Raw genomic sequence first — 16,505 nt, forward strand, 5'->3', positions numbered from 1 at the left:
ATATACGTATTCAAAAATCCATTCTCGTACTTAACTCACTTAATTCGGTTATTCACTAACGCGATTTGTGTCGATGATTATATACGAGGATTGGCGACATGTATATTTTGATAATAAGCAGCAAACGATCTAACTGAAATCAGATTGCGGGCAACTAAACACTAATCCGATGTCTAGTTTTATTAGTTAGATACTTTTAAATTGTTCACCTCTTATTCTTTCAAACTTTGTTTGTATATGAACCTCTAAATAGTGTTTAAAAGTCGATCAGGTCTAACAGATATAAACTACCCAAGTTAATTTATCCTCATTGAAAAAGGTGAATAAAATTAATTCTAGAATGATAATGATATTTGAAATTCTAACCGTAATTACTATTGCAAAACGGAATTATATGTAAATTAGCATTACGTTTTTGTAGTATACATATGTAATCAAAAAGCTGATATAAAAACAACTGTGATTAGTTTGCTGTTACAATAACGATAAGTTTTGAGCATAAGATTATAAATGTTGAAAAATTAGTCATTCGATTAAATGTTATCGAGACATGAACACCTCTCCGAAGAAGGGGCTTACACTGAATTACGAAACTTCAGGAAATTTGAAAGCTTAATTTTTTCTAACATTGGGATATTAGAAATGTCTTCTTTTTCTTTATTTATAAGCACAATATGTCTAGGTGAACAACTTTTTTCATTTGAATTATCTCTGACTGGAACCCTATTCGAACTTAAATCTAAACTGGTTATATCGTGATGACTATAGTTCATAATTGTTAAAAAAGGAAATCATTGCACAAATTATTGGCTTTCATAACCATCATTTATAAACAATAAGGGCTGATTACGCCATTTTTAGAGTTACTAATATTACTGGACAATAGGTTTAAGGAGTGTAAAAGACAAAGGTGTTAAAAAATAAATCATTAATAAAGGGATAGATGTGAATGATAAACGTAAAACAAATTTACTTTAATGTTATTCTTTAATGTTAGACTCATTCCTTCCAGAAGCTGAACTCTACAAAGACCCAGAATATTATAATGATATATTAACTTCATAGTGTAGACCACTGTTTCGGTATTTAACTTCGTTATTTCTAATAAAATTTATCCTTATTACTATGTACCTAAATAATTCTCGCCATTTGAATAACAATGAGTAATTTTTACATTAACCTCTTAATTTTATCACTCGAAATGTTGAAGATTAAGAATATGGTACCGTATTAAATGTGACAAAATGAATCAGCTGACTAATTAGAGCCTACTAAATTGACAGTAACGCGCTTAGTATAGCACTATATAATTCACAATGCCGTAGTATATTCATTTAAGTGTACACTACACTCCCTGATCTCAATACTAGTCGACTAAGTAGACCTTTGTTCAATTTAAAAACAACAATGATTTGTATTGGGAAGTCATTTCAAGTTAATTTATTAAAATTCAAATTGTTTAAAGATGACAGAAAGTTTATTTATTCATATAGTGAACTGAATTAATCCATTAATTTCCTCGCCTACAGTTTAATACAACTTGATAAACTTGGTCATGAATCCTCCATATCAGTTAATGAATTAATCCCATGAGAATGTATTCAATATCTATGGTTGAATTTACTTTCTTAGCTATGGTTTTATGACCAAAAGCACTTGACTTTCAATCAGTGGGTTAAATATTTTAAGCCTTGCTCCGTCAAATTGGTTGGGCATTACTAACCTTCGCCAGATTAAAATGTGAGTCAAAGCTGTGTAGCCTTAGTAAACAGATTTGCATAAAATCGACTAATTTCGAATCCCGTATTTAAAAATTATTATGAACATTAATGTTGTCTAAGTTAGAATTGTTTTATAGCAAGTTTAATGAATATGATAAAGGTTGTGTCAGTGATTCGTTTAATTCAAGATTATGTAACGGTGGAATAAGATTTTATTAGAATACTAGCTCATTGTTTATTAAAATTAAACATATTAATGTTTTAAATAATCAACACTTTCACTTACAATCAGCACGAGTAAGTCCTAAAAAATCAGGAATTTGATCTTTGTCTTCATCTTCCATAATATCTGGAATACCATCGTTATCATCATCTCCGTCAACATCATCTGGAACACCGTCGAAATCGCTGTCAACTTTACGCATTTTCTTCTTATATCTTACTTTTAGTTTTAAGTCAGAAACATCAGAACGGCAGTCTGGTATTCCATCACCATTAGCATCTTCATCTTCAATATCAGGGATACCTTTAGTGAAGGAAGTAAACAGTAAAATGTTTTAAATTCATAAGATTTTTAGAATGGTAAGAAAATGTTAAGTTAACCTTTAAAAGTTGAATGTTTTGATCACGCATTCATCAATTTCTCAACGGTATATTTATAAAAAATCAGGATTAGAAAGACAAAAACCGCTTAAGAATTTAATAAAAAACGGCAAACACTTTCATACCATCATTATCATCGTCTTCATCAACATGATTCAATAATCCATCCCAATCGGAATCTTGTGTTCGGTCCAAAAGACCGTCATTATCAATATCTTCATCAATATCATCTGGTATACCATCACAGTCATGATCGTTTATATTTCCAATAATTCGTACTGGTTTCGATTTTGGTGTAGATTGTTTAGGGTTTTTATTTGTTGGAACTGGTGTTTTTAATTTATCTTGCGACGGAACAGTTTTATGCATTGCCTTCTTTGAGTGATGATCTTCTGCATGCTTTGATGATGCTAATGTGGAAGATTTTAACTTGTCTGGTTGATTTTGTTGATGATGACTAGAAGAAGGTTTGTCCTTGGGTTGTTTTGTTCTAGAACTTTCTGATAATTTGGATGATGATGTTTTAGAAATGGTCTTTATATGTGTTGCTGTTTTTGATGGAACTTTCTTATTCTTTGTATGTCCAGTAGCCGTTTCTGAGTGAGACTTCGATTTAGATGAAGTAGTAGGAGTTGTTGTTTTAACTGCCATTAATTTCCTTACACCTGGATTCAAATTACACAGAAAATTAGCATAAAAACTATTATGGTTTATTAAAAAGTTTAACCTTTTGTTTAACTGTAATAAACAGTTTAATTATACCAATGATATAATAACCAAATCATTTGAATATATATCAGAGAAATATGATATTTAGGAAATATAGTTAAATAAACGCATACAAATGAATAAAATGTAAGAATAGTATGTCGTTTAATTTAACCATTGTAGTTGGATATTGACAGGTTTTCGAATCCTGGACAAGGATTTTGTTTTGTTTGTGATATCTAGATGTGCATGCCTCTCAATATTAATATTCACAAGTGGACGAGTCTCAAAAATGAAGAAACGCCCGTCATTGATTTCGTTGTTAGCTTCTACTTACCCTTACTAAAATATTTGGGAAAATATCTGGGAATATCGAGATAATCGACTTTGGATACATATGTGTCAAAAGTGACTAGCCAATTTCAGTCGTTAATATCGACGAGAGAATATAAACACCTATAAATTCAATACTTTTTTTAATGATCATGAATACTGGGAAATGTAATTAGTACATGAAGAAAGACATGTTTTCACACAACGTAATGGAGAATTTTATTGGTTGGAGAAGGGATCAAGATCAATAGATAGTATACTTTGACGTTAAGCACTACATTTAGCTTCGGATACATTATTTGAAGGCAATTGGTAAGTAGTATTCTGGTAAACATTATTCCTTTACAACAAATATAGAATTATAAGGCCCAAAATTTGAATAGGGATCATCTCAATACAATTCTAAAGTGTCCAATTAAAATTGATTTTAAGTGTTCAATACAAAATTATCTATTATTAAATAGATTTCTCTATCATATTGCTATTTTATAGAGTTAAAACATACGTCAAGCGGAGGGTTCTTTAAATTATTAAAATTAATGGCATTATATTATCTGTTAAACATTAAATGGAATAACAACTGGAAAGAGCTGGAAAGGATTGCCCAGGACAGGGTTGGATGGAGAATGCTAGTGAGCGGCCTATGCCCCTTCACGAGGAGTAACAGGCGTAAGTAAGTAAGTAAGTAAACATCAAATGATCAGTACCTTTGATATATTCCCATGATAAGAATGTGTTTGGTTAGATTAACTAAATTAGTTATATACCTATACATATATGCAAATATAAATACATTCTTGGTTTGCACTCACTAGACTAAAAATTACATATCCATCTAAATATCAATGTAATACAGTATTAAATAATCAAACTATGCAGTGGAAAATGTAATATTCAGTTAAACACTGTCAATACTAAGGTAGAAATAAAGAACTGTTTAGAGATTTCTACCCGAAAGAATTCTAAAGAGGCAAGAAAAATTTTTTATGAAAACTTGTTTCTATCAATCAGAATCTCACTATATACTTTTAGCTAATTTGATGAAATCTTGTTTTGAAAAAAAGAACAACGTTTTAAAGCATCTGTAATAAATAAGGTAATCTAATTGTTATAATTCACCAGCATGCATCCCATTACATGTTGAATTTACAATCCTTTGTTTGTAAAACATTGATAATTGGAAAATTGTATGTACAATTGTGTACATGTTTAATTGTTTGCTTGAGTACTTGTTAGTAAGTGAGCGTTTAGAATGAGAAGATTAGAGATAATCAACGTTCACATATATGTTAGATGAATTTGGAAGGAAACTAGGATATATCTACTACAACTATCATCAGTATTATTATCATTCCATATTCCACATTTTGACTAAGCTTACCAGGCCAATTAGGATTTAATTCTTCATCAGCCTCTATCCAATCACTGTAATCAGGATCATCAACATCTTCATAACCTTCTTCAGGTGATATTTCCAAATCTAAATCTTCTGGTTGATCATCTTCACTTTCTTCTTCAATATCATTATCTGGATCAAAATCATCAGTCTCATCATATTCATCATCTTCAAATTGATCAACTGTTGTTTTTATATTTTTATGCTGGTCGATTTTAAAATCTTTTCCTTTAGATGTATCATCATTTGATTGACTGTTTACATCATGATTATCATTTTCATTATCGTCACCAACTTCATTAGTATCATCATCATTATCATTATCATCATTGCTGTCATCGTAATCATAGTCTTCAACATCGTCATTACTCAGCTTCTTATTCGTATTCTCATTTATTGATGGTTGACCCTCTTGAATAGATTTTTTGCAGCCTGGTTTTAGTACTTTAGTGGTGTCATTATCATCGCTGTAATTATCTGCAAACTTTTCATCCTCATCATCTTGATCATCATCAATATTATCTTCATAATCTTTATTTCCATCACCAGCATCATCATCATCATTATCATCATCATTGCTATCATCACTATCATCTTCATCAATATCGTCTAGTTCATCAGTAGTTTGTACTTCTGTAATCTTTTCACTTTTTGGTTCATTATGTTTTACAAGATGATCTTTACTTATTTGCAGTTTTTTATTCAAAGCTTTAACATCAGCTTTTAATTTGTTTTTATGTATTTCAGGTATATTTTTTAGATTAGGGAGTTGTTTTTTATTTTCATTATGAACAAGTTTGTTTTCTGTCGTTGATTCCTTTAACTGATCTTCATCTTCTTCTCCTCTACTATCATCATCTTCTAAATTAAGGGTATGTCTTAAATCTAATTTTTTCCCATGCCTAGAAGCGCATATTGACAAACACTCATTATACTCAGCATTGTTGTCGACATCACCATTATCATCATTATCTTTAGCCTCTTCTAATTTACGCATATGTCTAAATTTTGATTTAATCTTTGACTCAGAAATTTTCTCACCTAGATAATTCCCGAAATCGTCATCCTTATCTTCCCCATCATCATCATCGTCATCATTACCAGAATCATTGATCATTCCTGTTGTTTCAGATTCATTGTATTTATCTTCATCTTGGTCATCATTTTCATTGTTATCAATTTGATCCACTTTAGGATTTCTGTCAGTTTGATGACTATGAACTCGTGAACTACACCCTAAAAGTCGACGGCATGTTGGACAATCTGATGTTGTCTGTGGAGCAAAAAAATAAAAAGATTTATTTCAAGAATTGTTCAAAAAACAATTATTTGAATCAAAATATGGTTTACTGAGTTGTTGAAACTTGAAGTATCACCTATTATTAACTGAAATACTATTAAGAATCAAGGATTAATTATTTTGTTTTCATTCGGGAATTTAAAGAACTGCTCACTCTTCTCTCTCTCTCTCTCTTTGATGTCAAATGCAAGAGTACTCATTTTTTAATGCTCGACATTTTGTTGACCTGGTATGAAGTTGAAATTTCATGAACAGTATCTACTCAATCTGCAACACACAACCTACAGATTAAATCTATCCCCACAAAAACCTTTCAATGAAAAAATTATAGTTAGCTCACCAGTGACTTGTTTCAAGATGACAAACCACACATGAACAATCGAATTGAAAATGAACCAAGAGTACTGTCATAAATGAGGAGATATCATCATATCACTTAGATAAGTCAGCGGTTATTTAGATTTATTAACTCAGGGGAGAACGCACTAGTCTTTAGAATCAAAGTTAATGGGTTAGAGTACCAATGTGAAAATAATTACTATAGTTCAGAGAATTCAGTTAACAAATCCCGAATAGGACAAAAGGCACATCTTGAATTTCACTGTTAGCTACAATCTATTTATATTATGGACTTAGTTTATTGTTGACAAATTTGTTCATCATTTTGGATGAATTTATTAAGCTAAATTTTTAAAGAAAATTAATTGTTCCCTTTAAAATTAATAAAATTTTAATGATAAGATTATCTTACAAATCAGTCAGTCAGTCAGTAACAACGAAGAACTTCGTACGTACGTACATCAGTTCGAGTTGCCACACCACATTAGCACAGAGATGCAGTTGTCGATTCAAATCCCGTAGTGGTAGAGGTAATAAGAGTATAAGCAGTAATCGGGAAGATTAGGGTTTGGAGATGTTATTTAAAGAGTATAATCCAGTGAAATAAATTTGGAAAGAGGAAAAAAGGGACATGAAGAATTCAGAAGATTAGAATTTGGGAGAACACAGAGAGTGGATGCACCTGCGCCATTGCAAACGATTTTGAGCCATGTCATTCAGGGTCTCTAACCATCGGTTGCTATCATCTCGCGGTCCCCTATCTTACAAATATCTAAACTTTACATTAGATCTTTTAAGGGATTTAGATAAATCTAATCAATTAGATACTTTTAAACGAACGGAATTCTAACCTATATATTTCCAATACAACTATATAAGAAAACTGAACACAACTAGTGGTAATAACGATCTACACAAATTTAAATCATTTCTCAGGACTTAATAATCTTGAGTTTGTATAAATAAGCTTGGTCAAACCTAAACAGATCCTTCAAGATGACCATCCAAAACTTTAAAAATCTAGTCAGTGATAATACTGCAGAAATAAATAATAAAATTTAAAATCCATTCGGAGAAGTAACCAGATATTCAAGTTTACAAATTTATTTATTTATTTAAACACATAGACATTGGTACAATGAGGCACCAAACAGATATACGAGACATAAATCATTCGGTTTATGTGAGGGCTGAGATACTGCCCGGATGCCCAAACCAAAAACAGGTGGTCTTCTTTGGGAGGCCACACCCAGAGCCTTAGACCTAAAGGTCTAATCCACAAGGCAGTAAAGCAATGTCGGAAGATGCAGTCCCATGGTAGCCGGTGACCAACTATTGGTTCATACGCCATTTGTTGCTTCAGAATACTGGAGCCATGTGCACCATTGGTTTGTAATCAGGGTTTTCCAACTCCCCTAGGTAGATCCTCTATATCTACCAACAAGGTTAAAGTGCCGGACATTCAATTATCGTCCTCTCAATTTTGTAAACAACAGCGATGCCACAAGAAAGCAGTGAGTATGACTTCCCTGGTAGTAGTTATAGGCACGTGGCCATATGAGAGCACTTCGAGGGGGACAGCTAACTCTACCCTTTCTCGGCCGTACCATGGCATTATCCTAATGAGGGACAACACGTTTTAAACATGGATGAAGCATTGTGTACTTACTACTTCAAATATATATATATATATATATATATATATATATATATATATCAAGTTTCATGAATAAGTTGTTAGTAGTCATAATTTCTATAAAACAAAAAAATACTTACGACGAAACTAGGAGTAATACTGTCTTCAAAAGATTCAGTAATATGATTGAATTCCGAAAATTGATTTGTTTCTGTTTTGTTCATTTTCCAATTATTTTCATTGTCAAAGAAATCAGTAAAACTATGTATCTAGTAAGAAAATTATTAATTAAATAAAAATTCACTATGACTATGATTTATTTTCCTGTTTTATAACAGAATATAACATAGTAAAACAAAATCTATAGTTAAAATTTGTTATCAGAAGATGTTTTTGTGGATATTATAATAATTTTAATAGTTGAGATCATGAGGCACTTGATGTATACTACTGAGAAGTCCTACAATAGGACGAAACGGCTATCCAGTGCTTTCAAGTTTTTCATGATAGTCAAGTTTCAATTGACTCATAATCTCAACTATTACAATTTATTAGTTCAAATAAATTCATTAATATCTATGTAGATATTTCAAGCTACGTATTTTTGAAGCCAACATTATGGCTTTAAAGTGAATAAGTTATAAATAAATTTATACTCAGTAGTGAATGAAAACTTTTTTGGAAACTAAATAGTTCACCTAAACAGTTTTCTGTTTTAGGATATTGACGATAATAGCAAATCTGTTTCGTTACTATTTATATGAGATCGGACTATAAACACTAGAAAGTTAATTGACTCATATCGAAACAGATAGGATGTAAGATTGATCTAAAATGATCTAAGTAATCAACTTCTAATATTCTCTTTTTGTAATTTAATCTTAACATAAGTATGAATAAAATAACTTATATTTTAGGAATGTATATGCTGATATCGATTGAAGGAATTAGGATGGTCATCAGATGCGAGAAAGCATCAGGACCAGACAATGCATCAGTCAAAGCTTTGAAGCCAGACATAGAAGTAACGGCAAGTATACTTCACGTTCTGTTAAGGAAAATTTGGGAGGAGAAACAAGTGCCGATGGACTGGAAAGAAGGACACCTTATCAAGATAACAAAGAGAGGAGATCTGAGCAAATGTGAAAACTACAGAGGCATTACACTACTTCCAGTAACCGGGAAAGTCTTTAACAGAGTGTTGCTGAACCGGATGAAAGACACAGTAGACGCCCAACTTCGAGATCAACAGGCTGGGTTCCATAAGAATCGGTCGTGCACAGACCGAATCGCAACACTACGGATCATCGTCGAACAATCAGTTGAGTGGAACTCGCCACTATACATCAACTTCATTGATTCTGAAAAGGCATTTGACAGTGTAGATAGGAGAACATTATGGGAACTTCTTTGACACTAGGGAGTATCTGAGATCGTCAATATCATCCGGAATTCATACAACGGACTATAGTGCAAAGCAGTGCATGGAGGACAGCTGAAAGATGCATCCCAAGTAAGGACCAGAGTCAGGCAAGGCTGTCTACTCTCTAACTTCCTGTTTCTTCTGGCGGCTGACTATTTTAAGAAGACCTCGACATCTGACTGGGAGCGCGGAACACAATAGACAGCTCGGAATCAATTAGAATATTTGTTCTTCGAAGATGACCCGGCTCATCTATCCCATACATGTGAGCAAATACATGTCATGATAAGCACAAGGGAAAAAGTAACATCTTCAAAAACAACTCAGAGAACACAAAATCAATCACACTTAGTGGAGAAACTGTAGAAGAGGTGGAAAGTTTCACTTATCTGGAAAGCATCGTCGATGAACGAGGTGGATATGATACAGATGTAAAGGCGAGGATTGGCAAAGTATGGACAGTGTTCCTACAGTTGAAGAACATATGGAACTCAAAACAACTTTCAACCAATATCAAAGTCACAATCTTCAATACGAACGTCATGACCGTTCTACTGTATGGAGCTGAAACTTGGAAAACCACCACAATCATCATCAAAAAGGCAAAGGCATTTCTAAACAATTTTCTACTCAAGATACTCAATGTCCGGTGACTGGATAACATCAGCAACTACCTGCTGCAGGAGGGAACAAACCAGCTTCCAGCTACAGCGAAAATTAGGAAAAGACGTAAGTGGATGGGAAATACATTGAGGAAATCATCAAACTGCATCATCAGGCATGCACTAGCTTGGGATCCTGATGAGAACCGGGAAAGTGGAAGGCCAAAGAACACACTGCCTCCGGAATCGGAAGCAGACACTAAAGGGTTAATAGCAACTGGAAACCAATGGAAAGAATTGTCCAGGACAGAGTTGGATGGAGAATGTTGGTGAGCGGCCTATGCTCCTCTACGAGGGTCAACAGGTGTAGATATTAAGTGGTATCATCCTTCTGGATCAGGTGCAGATTTTGTACAAATAAGGTCTATTTACTATAAATACTCTTGAGATTACTATTTTCACAGTACCACATATATTTAAGAGAAACATTCACTTGAAGAAATACAGTTTATTCTTAATTCATATTACATAGCAATTAATGAGGGTTTTTTTGACACAAAGCTTTCGTGATTGTCACTACTCTTTAGAACATTATATTTGCTGTTTAAGAGTAATTGGTGAATTGTCAAACACACGAAACATAATACCACAACCATAATAATATATTCTGTTATCATTTATATCAATGGGTTATAATGATACCTAGCTATCTAACCTTCAAAAGTAAACTGCGAATTACAGCCTACAACCACCTAGTTTAAATTAAAATCAAACGCCAAATTCAATAAATCATAACTCATAAAGAGTATTCTATCTGATATCAATATTACTGTGACAACTGAAGATAATTTTCATGTTATATAGAAACCATATTGTGCACTTCAATATCTTTCTAATATTCTTTGGTATTAACACTCAAAGTAACTGATTAACTAAAACTATTCAGTTTGCATTGACTCAGATAGTTAACCTAAATAATTTCGAATAAATTAATAATGATGTAAACTTGAAACAACTGAACTAGTCATTTAATATTTCAATGGTCTGCCTCATGATTGTTTCATAACAGTTCATCGTATATACGTTCAAAGTTCATTAACGGCTACAGCATAAAAATTCAAACTACGACAAACTGCAATTAAATTCGATTTAGTAAGCAAAGAAGTTAACATTCTCATGCAAAAATATAATCATAATAAAAATAAAGAAACAAATAAATGCATACCATTCAAACGCATTCATTGACAAACACATTTTACTTACAAACTAAAGTCATTTCGATGTATAATGGTTCATTCGTTTTGTTAATGTTTAACGTCATATTCAGTAGTACAAGTCGACTGTTTGTGTAGTGGGTATGTACATATGAAAAGGTTAACAGTTAAGAAGATGATTATCAGGATAGGGCTGTGTAGACAGTTAATTAATATTGAGATCAAGAATCAATCTAGATTAAACAACTATCAAAAACATGAAAGTATTGAGTAGCTGCTTCTTTCTAATATGAAACTCATCAGTAGTAAGAATCCCTGATCCAACAGTTGGGAATTAAATCCACGACCATCGATCTTGTCAAGATGTCAAACAACAACTGCTTGATTCTATTTAAATTTCAAATATTTCATTAGATGATGTTAATGGATGAGATAAAAGGTGGCCTTTAGATTAGATAAATAAACGACCAAACATTTTCACTGTTTAACAATTTCTAATAGGATATTTCCATGAACTTGATATATTGTTTCTCAAAATTCCCATCTTACATTTAAAATACTAGTAAACTTACTTAACATAAAAAAATTATCAGAATGGGTTTTGTGGGGATTTTTAGAAATTTCACTGGTTGAAATCATGAGTCAATTGAAGCTAGACCATCATGGAAAACCTGGAAGCACTGGACGGCCGTTTCGTCCTAGTATGAGATTCCTTAGCAGTGCGCATCCACGACGTCGCCCCCTGCGAGATTTGAACCCAGGGCATACTGGTTTCGCGCGCGAGCACTTAACCACTAGACCACTGATATGGCATCCAACGGTGTTAATGTCTAACTTCAACCAATCCACGAAGTTGCACCACCGTATACCATTGTCTTCAGTGAGTTGATATCTCACAACCGACCTGGTTGAACTCCACTGGTAACGACTTCTCACTAGAAATATTATTGGATTTAACAATGCGAGTATCAAAATATCCAATTTTTTAATATTATGTTAATATTATATTACATTGATGATATTATATTCAAACGATATCCTATCAAAATTCAAAACTACTTAATTTGAATATTGATGTATTCGTGATGATGAAAGTACAGTTGCATGAAACTATCATTAATGAATAAGCATTAAGTTTCGGTAATGAAGTTCAAACTGATTTGATCGGCCATCATAACTAACTTATCTAAATCTAATTACTTTTCTATTTAATCTACGGTCGCTCAAGCAATGTGACAGTACTTTCCTAATTATAAGCATTTTACGTCATAATCTCAAGTTATCTGTAACGTTTTCATGTTAACTAAGTATATTTAACCCAACACTTTCTGTTCCTTTTTTTGTTTATTCACTGGGTGATTATTACGTATTCGAGTGTAATTTTTATTAAAGATTTTATTTCGAGTCCTAACTTTTACGAAACTTGTACGGTTCAGTGAGGATTTTGGGCACCACAATACACTTGATATTTCTATGGCAGTCAGTTATGGATGAATGTAGCCTACTCAGTATATTAGAGATAATGGGATAGAACGATAATTTTTCTAATATCACATGCAAAGTAAACAGAACTTTCAGTTTGAAACTACCGTTACTCAAAGGTTGAAGTGACATTCGAAATTGTTTCACTGAAAAAATCCCTACTTTGTTTTTGACTCAGTCCCTACCCAGTTACGCCCACAAACACAGCACTTCATTAAATTGTATCAAAAACATCTTGAAAGGATTTGATGTCGGCACACACAGAAAACTAAAATTACTCTGCTATTTCATTCCTTTTAACCAAATGTTTAAACGGAACTGGATTTTAGTAAGTATAAATCATCATCCGATAATGCTAATTTACTATAACTAAGCCACTATACATTGTTAATAAATTGAACCTCACTAGACTGGTACGATATGACAGTAGCGTTATCATTTATGATTTTAGAAAATAATAAAAATAAAATTTAGAAATTTAAGTGACCAACTGATATTTGAAATAGTGAGTTAAAATAAATCGATTTACCTTTTTGGACAAAATATACTGAGGTAGATATCAACTGGTGGAGCTATTGGTTGGATTTTTATCATTTTAGCTATTACAGGAAAATATTTTATTGAAAAATAGTTATACATTAGTTGACGTTTTACTCATACCTCTTAACATTAGAAAAGGTTAGTATTTCTTTCGTTGTATCCAGACATGATATTAGTTAGTGTTAACTTGAAATCTTCAATAAATCTTCAAGGCTTCGAATTCTATAGTTTCTAAAATTTGATAGTTTGTTCAAAGCTGATAAATTGGTTATTTTGAATGTTTAAAAGATTCTGATATATTAGACTACCACTGAAAACTGGAAGCACTGGACGGCCATTTCGTTCTAGTATGAGACTACTCAGAAGTGCGTATCCACGGGCCCGGATGCGGAAAACAAACCCAGAACCTTCGGTCTCGTTCACGAACGCTTCATCTCTTGACCATTGAGCCGGCATCCAAAGTTGTTAATGTCCAACTTCAACTAATCCAAGAGACTTCGCGACCAGGTTCCATTGTCTTCACGGATTAGCTCCATTATTCAAAGCTTCTCACTAGAACTCTGAGATCAATAGTGGTATAACACTGATCGATTCATGATTTCAATCAAAAGTCAACAACCTCCACAACCCTTCATTGATCCTGATATCTTTTGTACAATGAAAATGTGCTATGATCTATATTGTAATAGTGACGGATAATTCATGTATGATTCATAGGTATTATTGTATCAAAGGCTAAAAATCAGTTCATATAATTGTGCTCTTACTTAAACAACCCCAAGATCACTATGCTTATCCGAAACACTGTACGCACACAGAGAAAACACTACATATGAGATGGTTTTACTCCATACACTTTAAGTTTATGCTTCAAAACCATTTCTTTTTCTTCAATAGTTAGAATTGTAGGGAATTTATTATTCACACTTAATCTACTTCTTAAATGTTTCATCTAAGAACGTTATCCTACCATCCTATCATTTAAGAGATCAATCAGTTATAGTTATTGGTATGGAATAAATTAATGAGTGTAGTAAAAAAGAATTCCTATTGTCGGGAAAATTTGAAGTGAGATGATTTTGAAAACTTTTCAAGTTGTCTGTTCTTGCATAACACACTCTCAAAGGACTTTTATAACGATCATAGATCGGACGTCAGAAATTCCATTAGTTTCATCAACTAATATTTATTGATCACTATAGGTCCTCATACAACACAAGAGCCAATTAGATAACAAAAAATTAATTGTCGGCATGGAGTTGTGGAGGTAGATGGATTTCATCGGAATCCCGAACCGATATAATTTAGACAACTATTAAAAGCCATAGGGCACTGGATGGCCGTTTTGTCCCAATCCAAATACACGACTCCTTAACCGGGAATCCAACTTAGGGACTTGGGTATAACTCGAACACCTAACTTTTAGACCAATCAGCTGAGATCCACTACTGTACAAGTCTGGATTCAGTCAATCCACAATACTGAGCCACCATCTTCCTTTGTCTTTGGTAGGTATATTTCCCACGGAAGATAAGTAGCAAACTAGTAAGGAAGTAGATCTGGTGGGACTGTTGTTTCCGAACTAAAGCGGTTTTAAATTAGTGAAGACTGTGGAGATTAGTTCAGATACTCATGCTCTTGCTCAATGGAAATTAAAAACAAACCTGTTATCAGCCCTTAACAAAGACTATTTTTAATTGAAATTCGTCCCCTCAAATCTCTCATTTAGGAAATAAATACCAAGTTTACACTTCTCACCAAGTATATGAGAGGCTAATTCTGTAGTAGAGTAAAAATAAGATGAAACGTCTTATATTTGTCTCAAGTAACCAGGATATTTTAGACAGAATACAGGTGTGCTAACCTAAAATAAAGTAGATTGTGTTGTACATAGTATGGTTAGGAATAAGATTAGGTTATCTATTTTCAGTCATGTCCAGTCGATTAAGCGATAATGGATATCATACGCAGCACATATAATATATATTTTAAGTCGGCAATTAGCGAACCAATATGGAAATTATTTTCAGGGGCTACCCAACTTATCCATATGTTAATACACTATGATACTCCGTGATTTTTAGATAAGTGACGTGATCCCTCAGGCAGTATAACTGATACTGACAGTATCAGTATGATTACAAGTTTTGCACATAGACATGTACTTAGTAAATGAATTCCTTCTCATTTCTAATTAACAAAACCCTCTTAAACTGGAGCTAATAATAACATGTGAATGAGTTATGAAATAATTATTACAAATTCCATAACAGTTGAAAATATACATAAAACAAATTATTTGGTGAGAAATGCTAAATAAACCTTACATTTTGTGGTTGGAAATAATATAAGCATGAAATGACATATTCGTCTTCACATATGTACAATTAAAGTGTCGGTCATGCAAAGATACTCAGATATAATTAATACGAGGTTTGGCATATTATTTAGACTTTCAGAATCCAACAAAATACAACCCGATTATATGCTAATCAATAATGTAAAGACGGACAACAAATCAAATGAAGAGAAAATATGAAAAAAATTACCCAAACTTACAAGACGTCTGTATTTTACCGTCATTTTAGTCATGACCCAATCCTAAAATACTAAGATTAACTGACGATCTATGAAATCCTCAAAAATGGTCATAGATAAGTGGGTTTTCGTTAATAAAGATCGGCTTCCCTTCAGTCAGTAATAATTAGTGTACAACTTGTTACAAAACTGATTTGATATAAGCCACTATACCATGACAGAATTAATTCAACAAGATGAATACCAAAGAAACTCAAAATAATGTAGCAATGATGATGAGAAAGATTTAACACTGAGAATACGGTATGTCTCTTTTACATCACTAATATAACAAAAGTATCCCATATTGCAAAACGTACAGAGCCATAATACAAATGATTGAGTGAAACATAAGACAGTAATCTATGATCGACTTTCAGGCCAATAAGTAACAACAAATCGACTGCAGTTATTTCTCAGTGAAGATTAAATTATTCTTAGAATTCTACAAAAAACCCACCTTTTAATATACATCATTGTTAACTTCAAACAAATAAATAATGTACCCTTAAATAGGTCGAGCAAGCTTACTAGTACGAACCCCAGCGAAAACTAAGCTGGCTCGAAAAAGTTAGCCTCACAAAGATGCAAGAGAATCTGGGTTACGTAATTCTAAGGTAACAATCACCTT

At 32.7% G+C, this 16,505-nt stretch overlaps 1 protein-coding gene across 1 annotated transcript in view; it reads right to left on the reverse strand.

The window, feature by feature from the left end:
- The window catches only part of MS3_00010661 (uncharacterized protein), a gene marked incomplete at its 5' end in the record, with an annotated part of 53,003 nt that extends 44,743 nt beyond the window's left edge, over window positions 1–8,260 (reverse strand). The window contains 4 exons of the mRNA XM_051219056.1: window positions 2,008–2,247; window positions 2,450–2,989; window positions 4,747–6,034; window positions 8,177–8,260. Of these exons, the coding sequence (XP_051069812.1) occupies window positions 2,008–2,247; window positions 2,450–2,989; window positions 4,747–6,034; window positions 8,177–8,260 (2,152 nt within the window). The remainder of the gene's footprint in view (window positions 1–2,007; window positions 2,248–2,449; window positions 2,990–4,746; window positions 6,035–8,176) is intronic.
- Window positions 8,261–16,505: the final 8,245 nt, after the last annotated feature.

The sequence above is a fragment of the Schistosoma haematobium genome, chromosome 3 (genome assembly GCF_000699445.3).
Source record: "Schistosoma haematobium chromosome 3, whole genome shotgun sequence".
Taxonomy (NCBI): domain Eukaryota; kingdom Metazoa; phylum Platyhelminthes; class Trematoda; order Strigeidida; family Schistosomatidae; genus Schistosoma; species Schistosoma haematobium.